This window comes from Carcharhinus amblyrhynchos, chromosome 6 (genome assembly GCF_965287045.1).
Source record: "Carcharhinus amblyrhynchos chromosome 6, sCarAmb.v2.hapA, whole genome shotgun sequence".
NCBI classification, from domain to species: Eukaryota; Metazoa; Chordata; class Chondrichthyes; order Carcharhiniformes; family Carcharhinidae; genus Carcharhinus; species Carcharhinus amblyrhynchos.
The window spans coordinates 765,735-778,038 of NC_137329.1; the positions used below are offsets into that span (position 1 = coordinate 765,735).

The 12,304-nt window shown below is 42.8% G+C and overlaps 1 protein-coding gene across 2 annotated transcripts in view; it reads right to left on the reverse strand.

Moving 5' to 3' along the window:
• Positions 1–12,304, reverse strand: part of abtb2b (ankyrin repeat and BTB (POZ) domain containing 2b) — a 275,156-nt gene that overhangs the window by 68,469 nt on the left and 194,383 nt on the right. For both annotated transcript variants that reach the window (XM_080189840.1, XM_080189841.1), the window contains exons 5-8: positions 5,870–6,022; positions 5,296–5,461; positions 692–781; positions 497–598 (exon numbers count right to left, since the gene is read on the reverse strand). In XM_080189840.1, coding sequence (XP_080045966.1) covers positions 497–598; positions 692–781; positions 5,296–5,461; positions 5,870–6,022 — 511 coding nt within the window. The remainder of the gene's footprint in view (positions 1–496; positions 599–691; positions 782–5,295; positions 5,462–5,869; positions 6,023–12,304) is intronic.

The window sequence follows — 12,304 nt, forward strand, 5'->3', positions numbered from 1 at the left end:
CAAGGAACAACAAAAGATTGTGAATGTAGCCCAATCCATCATGCAAACCAACCTCCCATCCACTGACTCCGTCTACACTTCCCGCTGCCTCAGGAAAAGCAGCCAGTATAACTAAGGACCCCATGCGCCCCGGACATTCTCTCTTCCACCTTCTTCCGTCAGGAGAAAGGTACACAAGTCTGAGGTCACGTACCAACCAAGAACAGCTTCTTCCCTGCTGCTGTCAGACTTTTGAATGGACCTACCTTCTATTAAGTTGATCTTTCTCTACGCCCTAGCAGTGAATGTAACACTACATTCTGCACTCATGCGTTTCCTTCTCTATGAACGGTATGATTTGTCTGTACAGCACCCAAGAAATAATACTTTTCACTGTATGGTAATACATGTGACAATAATAAATCAAATCAGCGTTTGTAAACATAAATATTATTAAATGTTGTATTTAGCAACAGCCCCAACCCTACCCAATGATTCAATCCTGCTCCTTTGATACCTGAACAACCGGGATGTGTCCGTGTAGAACAGCAAAGGTGAGAGCTGTCCAATGTCTGCTGTCAGGATGCACTGAAGGGTATCTCTGGATATTGGTGGGAAGCTAGGCAGAGAAGATAAGACAATTGTTCAAACATCATGTCTGCTGTGAAGTTTTGAGAAATCTGATAGTTATCGAAAGTTATTGAAAACTTACTGAAAGATCCAAGTTTGCAGAAGCATCAATTAGCATTTGGACCATGGCTTCATCTCCAGCAGCACAGGCGTACATCAGCGGTGTCATTCCCTATCCAAATCCAGCACCAAAAGATATTCCAAAAGGATTGATTGTTTATAATCAATCAATACAACAATATTAATACATACACAACATCTAACTGGTTAGCAGTAGTTCTAGACTCTGGAATTGCAGAGAGATGATATCTGGGTTGTGTTTACATTTTAGATCATGATTGGAGAAGAAATAAAGAGACAACAATTTATACTGTGTGATAGGACAATGCTGATTGATTGGCAAATGGATTCTGATTGGTAGAGATGTTGCCATGGAGAATGTACCAGTTGATGGTGACTTCAGATAACTTCCAAACATTATTTGAAATTTAAGCCAGGCAGTTTGACCCTGTTTGGTCAAAGTATTGCCATGAGGAATGAGTCAACAAATGGTTGTCATTTATTTTGTTTAGCTGAAGCAGAACAATATTTGTATCTATCCATTATTGAATAGAAAGCTGGTTAGCAACTAGGAAGCAAAGGATTGGCATAAATATACAACTTTTCTGACTGACAGGCAGTGACTAGTCGTTCCACAGGGATGTGTGCTAGGACCCCAACTGTTCACATTATATATTAACGATTTGGAAGAGGGAACTGAATGTATTATCTCCAAGTCTGCAGATGATACAAAGTTGGGTGGGAGGGTGAGCTGTGAGGAGGGTGCAGAGATGCTTCAGTGTGATTTGGACAGGCTGAATGTGTGGGTATCTGCATGGCAGATGCAGTATCGTGTGGATAAATATGAGGTTATCCACTTTGATAGCAATAATAGGAAGGCAGATTATTACTTGAATGGGTGTAAATTAAGAGAGGTGGATACTCAGTGAGACCTTGGTGCCCTCGTGTGTCAATCGCTGAAAGAAAGTGTGCAGGCAGTAAAGAAGGCAAATGGCTTTGACAAAGGGTCATCTGGACTTGAAATGTCAGCTCTTTTCTCTCCTTACAGATGCTGCCAGATCTGCTGAGATTTTCCAGCATTTTCCCTTTTGGTTTCAGATTCCAGTATCCACAGTAATTTACTTTTATTAAGACAAATGTATGTTGGCTTTTATAGAAGGGATGTCTTGTTGAAGTTATACAAGACATTGGTGAGGCCACACTTGGAATATTGTGTACAATTCTGGGCACCCTATTATAGAAAGAATATTATGGGAAGAAGTTGATGTTGTACACATGGATTTTAGTAAGGTTTTTGATAAGGTTCCCATGGTAGGCTCATGAAAAAGATAAGGAGGTGTGGGATAGAAGGAAATTTGACCGATTGGATAAGTAACTGGCTGACTCATAGAAGACAGAGGATGGTGATGGAAGGAAAATTTTCAGACTGGAGGCCAGTTACCAGCGGTGTACCACAGGGATCAGTGCTGGGTCCTCTGCTATTTGTAATTTTTATCAATGACTTGGAAGAGGGGCTGAAGGGTGGATTAGTAAATTTGCTGATGACAGCAAGATTGGTGGAGTAGTGGATGAGGTGGAGGGCTCTTGTCGGCTGCAAAGAGACATTGATAGGATGCAGAGCTGGGCCGAAAAGTGGCAGATGGCGTTTAACCCTGATAAGTACAGGGTGATTCATTTTGGTCAGACAAATGAATGTGGATTACAGGGTCAACGGCAGGGTTCTGAGGAATGTGGAGGAGCAGAAAGATCTTGGGGTTCGTATCCACAGATCTCTGAAGATTGCCACTCAAGTGGATAGAGCCATGAAGAAGGCTTACAGTGTGTTAGCGTTTATTAACAGGGGTTTGCGTTTATGAGGGGTGGGGTTATGTTGCAACTATACCGGACCTTGGTAAGAACATACTTGGAATATTGTGTTCAGTTCTGGTCATCTCACTATAAGAAAGATGTGGAAGCATTGGAGAGAGTGCAGAGGAGATTTACCAGGATGCTGCCTGGTTTGGAGGGGAGGTCTTATGAGGAAAGGTTGAGGGAGCTGGGGCTTTTCTCTTTAGAACGGAGGAGGATGAGAGGCAACTTAATAGAGGTTTATAAGATGATGAGGGGGTAGATAGAGTGGACGTGCAGAGACTATTTCCTCGGGTGGACGTAGCTGTTACTAGGGGGCATAACTATAAGGTTCATGGTGGGAGATGTAGGAGGGATGTCCGAGGTAGATTCTTCACTCAGAGAGTGGTTGGGGTGTGGAATACACTGCCTGCTGTGATAGTGGAGTCGGACACTTTAGGAACTTTCAAACAATTATTGGATAGGCACATGGAGCACTCCAGAATGATAGGGAGTGGGATAGCTTGATCTTGGGTTTGGCCATAGCTCGGCACAACATTGAGGGCCGAAGGGCCTGTACTGTGCTGTACTGTTCTACGTTTCTAATATTATTAAACTAGAAAGAGTGCAGAAAAGATTCACAAGGATGCTACTGAGACTTGATGGTTTGAGTTATAAGGAGATGCTGGATAGACTGGGACTTCTTTCTCTGCAGCGAAGGAGGCTGAGGGGTGATCTTTCAAGGTTTGTAAAATAATGAGGGACACAGATCAGCTAGATAGTCAATATCTTTTCCCAAAGGTGGGAGTCTAAAACCAGAGGGCATAGGTTTAAGGTGAGAGGAGAGAGATACAAAAGTGTCCAGAAGGGCAATTTCTTCACACAGAGGATGGTGAGTGTCTGGAACAAGCTGCCAGAGGTAGTAGTAGAGACGGGTATGATTTTGTCTTTTAAAAAGCATTTTTTGACCAAAGAGGTGGATGGGGGTAAGGCAGTTGACGTGGTGTATTTGGACTTTAGTAAGGCGTTTGATAAGGTTCACCATGGAAGCCTTCTACAGAAATTGCAGATGTATGGGATTGAGGGTGATTTAGGTAATTGGATTAGGAATTGGCTGGCGGATAGGAGACAGAGGGTAGTGGTTGATGGTAAGTATTCGTCATGGAGTTCAGTTACAAGTGGTGTGCCTCAGGGATCTGGTTTGGGGCCACTGCTGTTTGTAATTTTTATAAATGATCTGGATGAGGGTATAGTTGGGTGGATTAGTAAATTTGCTGATGACACCAAAGTTGGAGGTGTGGTAGATAGTGAGGAAGGGTGTCTTAGTCTACACGGAGACTTGGTCAAGTTGCAGAGCTGGGCCGAGAGGTGGAAGATGGAGTTTAATGCGGAAAAGTGTGAGGTAATTCACTTTGGCAGGAATAACAGATGTGTAGAGTATAGGGCTAACGGTAGGACTCTGAATAGTGTGGATGAACAGAGGGATCTAGGTGTATGTGTACATAGATCCCTGAAAGTTGGGAATCAAGTAGATAGGGTTGTTAGGAAGGCATACGGTGTCTTGGCGTTTATTGGTAGGGGGATTGAATTTAGGAGCTGCAGCGTCATGTTGCAACTGTACAAAACTCTGGTGCGTCCGCACTTGGAGTGTCGTGTGCAGTTCTGGTCCCCACATTATAGGAAGGATGTGGAGGCTTTGGAGAGGGTGCAGAGGAGGTTTACCAGGATGTTGCCTGGTATGGAGGGGAGGTCCTATGAGGACAGACTGAGGGATTTGAGGTTGTTTTCATTAGAAAGAAGGCGGCTGCGAGGGGACCTTATTGAAACATATAAGATGATCAGAGGTTTGGATAGGGTGGACAGTGATAGCCTTTTTCCTCAGATGGAGAAAGCTCGCACGAGGGGGCATAGCTTTAAATTAAGGGGGGGTAGTTATAGGACGGATGTCAGGGGTAGGTTCTTTACCCAGAGGGTGGTGAGGGATTGGAATGCCCTGCCTGCTGCAGTTGTGGATGCGCCTAGTTTGGGGGCGTTTAAGAGATCCGTGGATAGGTTTATGGATGGAAAGGGTTTGGTTTAGGTTAGAGGGTCATTGTTTTTTAATTGGTCGGCGCAACATCGTGGGCCGAAGGGCCTGTTCTGCTCTGTAATGTTCTATGTTCTATTTAGGTAGTTACATGGGTAAGATGGGTATAGAGGGATATGGGCCAAATGCAGGCATACAGTCATAGAGTTTTACAGCATAGAAACAGGCCCTTCGGCCCAACTTGTCCATGCCAGCCTCTTTATTTTAACCAGTAATCCAGTCCCAATTATCTGCGTTTGGCCCATATCCCTCTATCCCTTTTTTACCCATGTGACTATCTAAACAGCAGCTGTGACAGGGTGTTTGATACAATCCGTCAGTCTTTGGGAGTTACGGCTGACATTCCCAGCGTCACACTGACACTTGAATGGATGCTGCTGTCGGGCAAAAGATCATTCGGCCTATCACAGAAATGCCAAGTGGTATATGGGTTTGTGGTTTGTGGGATCTTGCTGTGCACAAATTGCCTGCTGAATTTCATGCATTACAACAACAATGTCCACTTCACTGGGTTTAAAGAGTTTGGACTGAAGTATGGCAGGCTCTATATAAATTTAAGTCCTTTTCTCATTTTGTTCATACACATTCTGATATTAGAATCTTTAAAGATACTTTGACAAGACGACCCTCGACATTAATTAGAATTCTCAGCACACGTTTTATTTTTGAGTAGAATTCTCCAGGTAAAGTGGGGATTTGAGAAGCGTCCTTACCTGGTTGTCCATTGTGTTAACGCCATCCGGACCTAAGAGCTCTATGGCTTGATTCACCAAATCTGTTCTGCCACAGCTTAACATGCGGAATCCCAGGTCTTGCTGAAACTTGGCCGTAGCAGCTTTCGCATCGAGTCTACGGAATGAACTGAAGCAGTCCTCAGTTCTAACAAAAAATAATATATCTGTTTGTGTAGACTGATAATAACTCAATTAATTCAAACACAAACTGGTATTTTTATCATCTTTACTCTCCCCCCTTTCCTTTCTCTTGAAGATATTGATCTTTTATTCCATTATAATTTCAGAGATTTCTAGTTTTATGATATTAATCTCGTTACTTACCAAAGTGATTATTTTCCAGGTATGTCCTATAGTGGATTCGAAACACATCTTTAACAAAAGAAGTGTAATCCTAACAGGAACACAAACACTTAACATCGAAAAGCAGACTTTCCCCTCCTTATCTCGGGGGTTAACACACTGACAATATTGGCAGTAAAACAGCTGAAAGACCCTTCCTGAACTCTCAGCTCCTGTACAGGGCTAGCTTGTAAAGCAGAATCACACATACTTGAGTTGCCGCGGTTCACAATCCAGCCCAGGTAGCAGCAGGCGAGCTGTTTGTCTCACATCATCACTGTCCACAGTCAGACTGTGCCGATGCTCAGCGTGAGTGATGGCTACTCTTATCCACTCCATCAGGGGAGGCAGCAACATAAACGGCCTGACAGAGAGCAGAGCAGAAAAACTGATCATTAAGGTGGAATCAAACCCATTTAAAGAATAACAGAGGTACCCACACACAGGACAATACATCAGGCAGACCACAGATGGAGTACTATGTCCAGTTTTGATCAGAGAGATACAAGGGAGCTTTTGTTGTGCTGGATGGAGTTCAGGGATGGATTAATCTCAAGCTTCAGGTCCCTGAGGTACAAAAGGCTATTGGAAAAATCTTTGCTTTTCAAACACAAATGAGATAGAAACCACCTACAACTACCTTACCAGCAGCATAGATTGCAGCGTATATAAACCAGTATATAGACTGCATGTTGTATAAACATCTTTATAAGTTATAACTTATATAAATCACTAAATAAATACTCAGGGCAAAGTGTCAGGGTCAGACTGAAAAACAATGTGTTTCTGTACAGAGAAACAAGCCGGTTTCTCTCTAGATCTTCAGACACTCGTTAAAAGCAATCAGCTGGGCCTTGCCGTGTAGTTGGGTGGGATCTAAACATGATGGCAAAGCTCAGCTGCACCGAGATTGGGAAACTGTTTTTGAATCACCTGCCCCAAAATGACCCTGTTTCAGAATCCAGCATCCCACTAAAGAGGTATTTAGTGTGTGACATTGCATTTCTCCAATGGCCTGCTGTGAATTTCAGAATTACTGTTCCTGTAAAAAAACAGAATTAATCAAAAACTGACTGAAACAAATTTAGAAATTAAATGTATTTTTATTCAGTTTAAATTTTATTCAGTTTATTCAGAAAAGACTCTCGGAGGCTATTTCCCAGGACTGAAATGGTCGCTACGAGAGGACACAGGTTTAAGGCGCTGGGGAGCAGGTACAGAGGAGATGTTAGGGGTAAGTTTTTCACTCAGAGGGTGGTGGGTGAGTGGAATCGGCTGCCGTCAGTGGTGGTGGAGGCGAACTTGTTAGGGTCTTTTAAGAGACTTCTGGATGAGTACATGGGATTTAATAGGATTGAGGGTTATAGATAGACCTAGTAGGTAGGGATAAGATCGGCGCAACTTGTGGGCCAAAGGGCCTGTTTGTGCTGTAGTTTTTCTATGATCCTACATAATTTAAACTTGTTCAGAAATCACATGAAATACTTTTTAAACTTTGCAAACCAGAAAAGAATCCCACAGAATTCTGAAATTACCAGGAAATCCCATCATCTTTCAGGTTCAGAACCTTCATCAGAACTGAGCTCTCACTATAGTTATCCATTGAAATGTTCATCTGTCAGGATGTAGATCACTTTCTGCCAATTGCTAACATCTTCAGATTTTATTTAATTGGAAGTAACTTCCTTGTTAAAGATGGAATATCCCCTGCTGTGTATTCACATTAGCTTTGATTAAATCAAACCATTTAGTTTTCCAAAGATTTCACAACGTGTTTATATCCTCAGTAGAATTCCCAGCTTCCTCGTCAATCCCACGAGGAAGGCTTTCTCAATGGCTATTCAATGAACAACATCTCAAGGAAACTGTAGAAGGCCGATGTCTCCCTTGGCAGAATCCACTCTTTGTGTTTCTTGTTTAAAGGGACAAAGTGAATTGTTTTCTATATTTAGAATGTAATCCATTGTGCAAACTTTAAATGACTTTTCCCAGAGAAAATGTAATGTTTGGCAGCTGGCCTGTGCGTTTCCAATCAGTAAAGCAAGAAGACGAGGATATTAGCAAATTAATGACACAAAAAGAGCAAGTCTAAAAATTCCCAGACCATTCTCTGAGACAATCACACAATTCACCACAATAAAACACTCTTCACTGGAATAAAACACTCTTCACCACAATAAAACACTCTTCACCAGAATAAAACACTCTTCACCGGAATAAAACACTCTTCACCGGAATAAAACACTCTTCACCACAATAAAACACTCTTCACCGGAATAAAACACTCTTCACCACAATAAAACACTCTTCACCAGAATAAAACACTCTTCACCAGAATAAAACACTCTTCACCGGAATAAAACACTCTTCACCACAATAAAACACTCTTCACCACAATAAAACACTCTTCACCGGAATAAAACACTCTTCACCGGAACAAAACATTCTTCACCGGAATAAAACACTCTTCACCGGAATAAAACACTCTTCACCACAATAAAACATTCTTCACCGGAATAAAACACTCTTCACCGGAATAAAACACTCTTCACCAGAATAAAACATTCTTCACCAGAATAAAACACTCTTCACCGGAATAAAACACTCTTCACCACAATAAAACATTCTTCACCGGAATAAAACACTCTTCACTGGAATAAAACACTCTTCACCGGAATAAAACACTCTTCACCAGAATAAAACATTCTTCACCAGAATAAAACACTCTTCACCGGAATAAAACACTCTTCACCGGAATAAAACACTCTTCACCACAATAAAACACTCTTCACCGGAATAAAACACTCTTCACTGGAATAAAACACTCTTCACTGGAATAAAACACTCTTCACCGGAATAAAACACTCTTCACCACAATAAAACACTCTTCACCGGAATAAAACACTCTTCACCGGAATAAAACACTCTTCACTGGAATAAAACACTCTTCACTGGAATAAAACACTCTTCACCGGAATAAAACATCTTCACCGGAATAAAACACTCTTCACCGGAACAAAACACTCTTCTCTGGAATAAAACATTCTTCACCACAATAAAACATTCTTCACCACAATAAAACACTCTTCACTGGAATAAAACACTCTTCACCACAATAAAACATTCTTCACCAGAATAAAACACTCTTCACCACAATAAAACATTCTTCACCGGAATAAAACACTCTTTGCCACAATAAAACACTCTTCACTGGAATAAAGCACTCTTCACCGGAATAAAACATTCTTCACTGGAATAAAACACTCTTCACCGGAATAAAACATTCTTCACTGGAATAAAACATTCTTCACTGCCTCAACAGGTCCACAGCAGACACCATCTCCCTGGCCCTGCACTCAATTCTGGAACGCCTGCGTAACAAGGGGGATTGAATATAAAAGTAGGGAGGTCTTGCTGCAGCTGTATAGGGCATTGGTGAGGCCGCAGCTGGAGTACTGTGTGCAGTTTTGGGCGCCGCACCTGCGCAAGGATATTTTGGCCTTGGAGGGAGTGCAGAGGAGGTTTACTAGGCTGATGCCGGAGTTGAGGGGGTTGAGCTATGAGGAGAGGCTGAATAAACTAGGCTTGTACTCGTGAGAGTTTAGAAGAATGAGGGGAGATCTCATTGAGACGTATAAGATGATGAATGGGATGGATAGGATAGAGGTGGAAAGACTCTTCCCGCTCAAAAAAGACAGTAGGACTAGGGGGCACAGCCTCAAGATAAAGGGGGGGCGGTTCAGAACGGAGTTGAGGAGGAACTTCTTCACTCAAAGGGTGGTGAATCTCTGGAATTCTCTGCCCGTTGAAGTGGTGGAGGCTGCCTCGCTAAATATTTTTAAGAAGCGGGTTGATGGGTTTTTGATAAGAGAGGGGATTAAGGGTTATGGGGAGAGGGCGGGAAAGTGGAACTGAGCCACGACAGATCAGCCATGATCTTATTGAATGGCGGGGCAGGCTCGAAGGGCCAGATGGACTACTCCTGCTCCTATTTCTTATGTTCTTATGTTCTTATGTTCTTATGACACCTATTTATTGGTTACAGCTCAGCCTTTAACATCATTATTCCCATGAAACTCATCTCCAAACTCTGTAGCTTGGGGCTCGGCTCCTTGCTCTGTGACTGGATCCTGAACCTCTTAACTCTCAGACCACAATCAGTAAGGATAGGCAACAACATCTCCTCCACGATCATCCTCAACACTGGTGCCCCACAGGGCTGTGTTCTCAGCTCTCTACTCCTTATACACCTATGACTGTGCGGCCAAATTCCCCTCCAACTCGATTTTCAAGTTTTCTGATGTACTCGGTCGGATATCAAACAATGATGAGACAGAGTACAGGAAGGAGATAGAGAATCTGGTGAACTGGTGCAGCAACAATAATCTCTCCCTCAATGTCAACAAAACGAAGGAGGTTTTCATTGACCTCAGAAAGGAGAACCTGTCTACATCAACAGGGATGAAGTAGAAAGGGTTTCAAGTTTTTAGGTGTCCAGATCCTCCCCATGCTGACACTATAGTTAAGAAAGCCCACCAACACCTCAACTTCCTCAGAAGACTAAGGAGATTTGGCATGTCTGCTACTTTTACAGATGCGCCATAGAGAGCGTTCCTTCTGGTTGCATCACAGCCTGATATGGCTCCCGCTCTGCCTAAGACCGCAAGAAACAACAAAGGGTTGTGAATATAGCCCAATCCATCATGCAAACCAGCCTCCCATCCATTGACTCTGTCTACACTTCCTGCTGCCTCAGCAAAGTAGCCAGTATAATTAAGGACCTCACACACCCCGGACATTCTCTCTTCCACCTTCTTCCTTTGTGAAAAAGATACAAAAGTCTGACGTCACATAACGACCGACTCAAGAACTTTTCTCCAGGGCTGAAATGGTTGACACAAGAGGACACAGGTTTAGGGCGCTGGGGAGTAGGTACAGAGGAGATGTCAGGGGTACGTTTTTCACTCAGAGAGTGGTGGGTGCCTGGAATGGGCTGCTGGCAGTGGTGGTGGAGGCGGATTCGATAGAGACTTTTAAGAGACTTTTAGATACATGGAACTTAGTAAGATAAAGGGTTATAGGTAAGCCTAGTAATCTCTAAGGTAGGGACATGTTCAGCACAACTTTGTGGGCCAAAGGGCCTGTATGGTGCTGTAGTTTTTCTATGTTCTATGTTCTAAGAAAGGCTTCTTCCCTACTGCCGTCAGACTTTTGAATGGACCTAACTTGCATTAAGTTGATCTTTCTCTACACCCGAGCTATGACTGTAACGCTACATTCTCTCTCCTTTCCTTCTCTATGAACGGTATGTTTTGTCTGTATAGTGCAAGAAACAATACTTTTCACTGTATCCCAATACATGCGACAATAATAAATCAAATCAAATTATTCCAAATGGCCTGGTCTACATGCGACTCCTGAATCACAGCAATGTGGATGACTCTCAGCTGCTCTCCGAAATGGCCTAACAAGCCACTCAGTTCAAGGGTAACTAGGGTTGGGCAATAATTGCTGGCCAGCCAGCGACACCCATGTTTTACGAATGAATAAACAAAACTAATTCAATACTAACCCTTAAGAAGCAGAGTCTGACCTCCCCAACCAGATTCTCTTTCACCCTAGAATGCCTCAGTCAGAATTAAAGATTATGAAAAATGACAATCCATAATTTATGTGTACAAAATATTAACAAACATTTCCGAATAGGAAGCAAATAGAAAACAACCAGAAACAGCATACGGTCTGGAATGTTACGGGGGGATTTTCCCACGCTGCTGGCTGCCAAGTTCTCCAAACTTCCTGCAGCAGGAGCGAGGCGTCAAAGGCCAGTAAGATTCTGCCCAAAGAATGAACTCCTTTACTCACAGACATCCCCTCATTTTCACAGTAACTTCATTGCAGCGTTAATGTAAACCTCCTCATGACAAATCAATAAACTTTACATTCTTTACATTCCAAACCAGAATACTAGAGAGAAAGTCCAGCCACTGAATTGTGCTGGTTCAATATTTTTCCATCACATTGTAACTTAATGAGATTAAGAATTAAGATTGGTGTAAAATGTCCAATATGGTGCAGGATAATTGACTGATCCTGAGCTTGTTGCTTTCCCTTTTTGCCAAGGGTACATACACACTCTCGTCTCTCAGTACACAGCATTAGAGTTCTGAAGAAGAGTTGAACAGACTCCAAATATTAACTCTGTTTCTCTCTCCACAGATGCTGCCAGACCTGCTGAGCTTTTCCAGCATTTTCTCATTACAGCATCATTAAACCTGAGCAGAAACCGTCAGACTGCCTTTTGAACAAAGTCACTGATTCCATGTTCACCGTACCGGACAGCTTTCTGTTCCAGGTTCACTCGTGTCTGTGAAGAGATCTCCCTCCTCTTATTTATACAATCCCAATGTGGAGAAGGAGACCATCCAGCACATTGAATCTTCACCAACAACAATCCCAGCCAGGCCCTATCCCCATAACTCCTCGTATTTACCCTGCCAATCCCCCTGGCACTAAGGAGCAATTTAGCATGGGCAATTTACCTAACCTGCACACCTTTGGACTGTGGGAGGAAACCAGAGCACCCGGAGGAAACCCACTCAGACACAGAGAGAACGTGCAGACTCCACACAAAGAACAAAGAAAA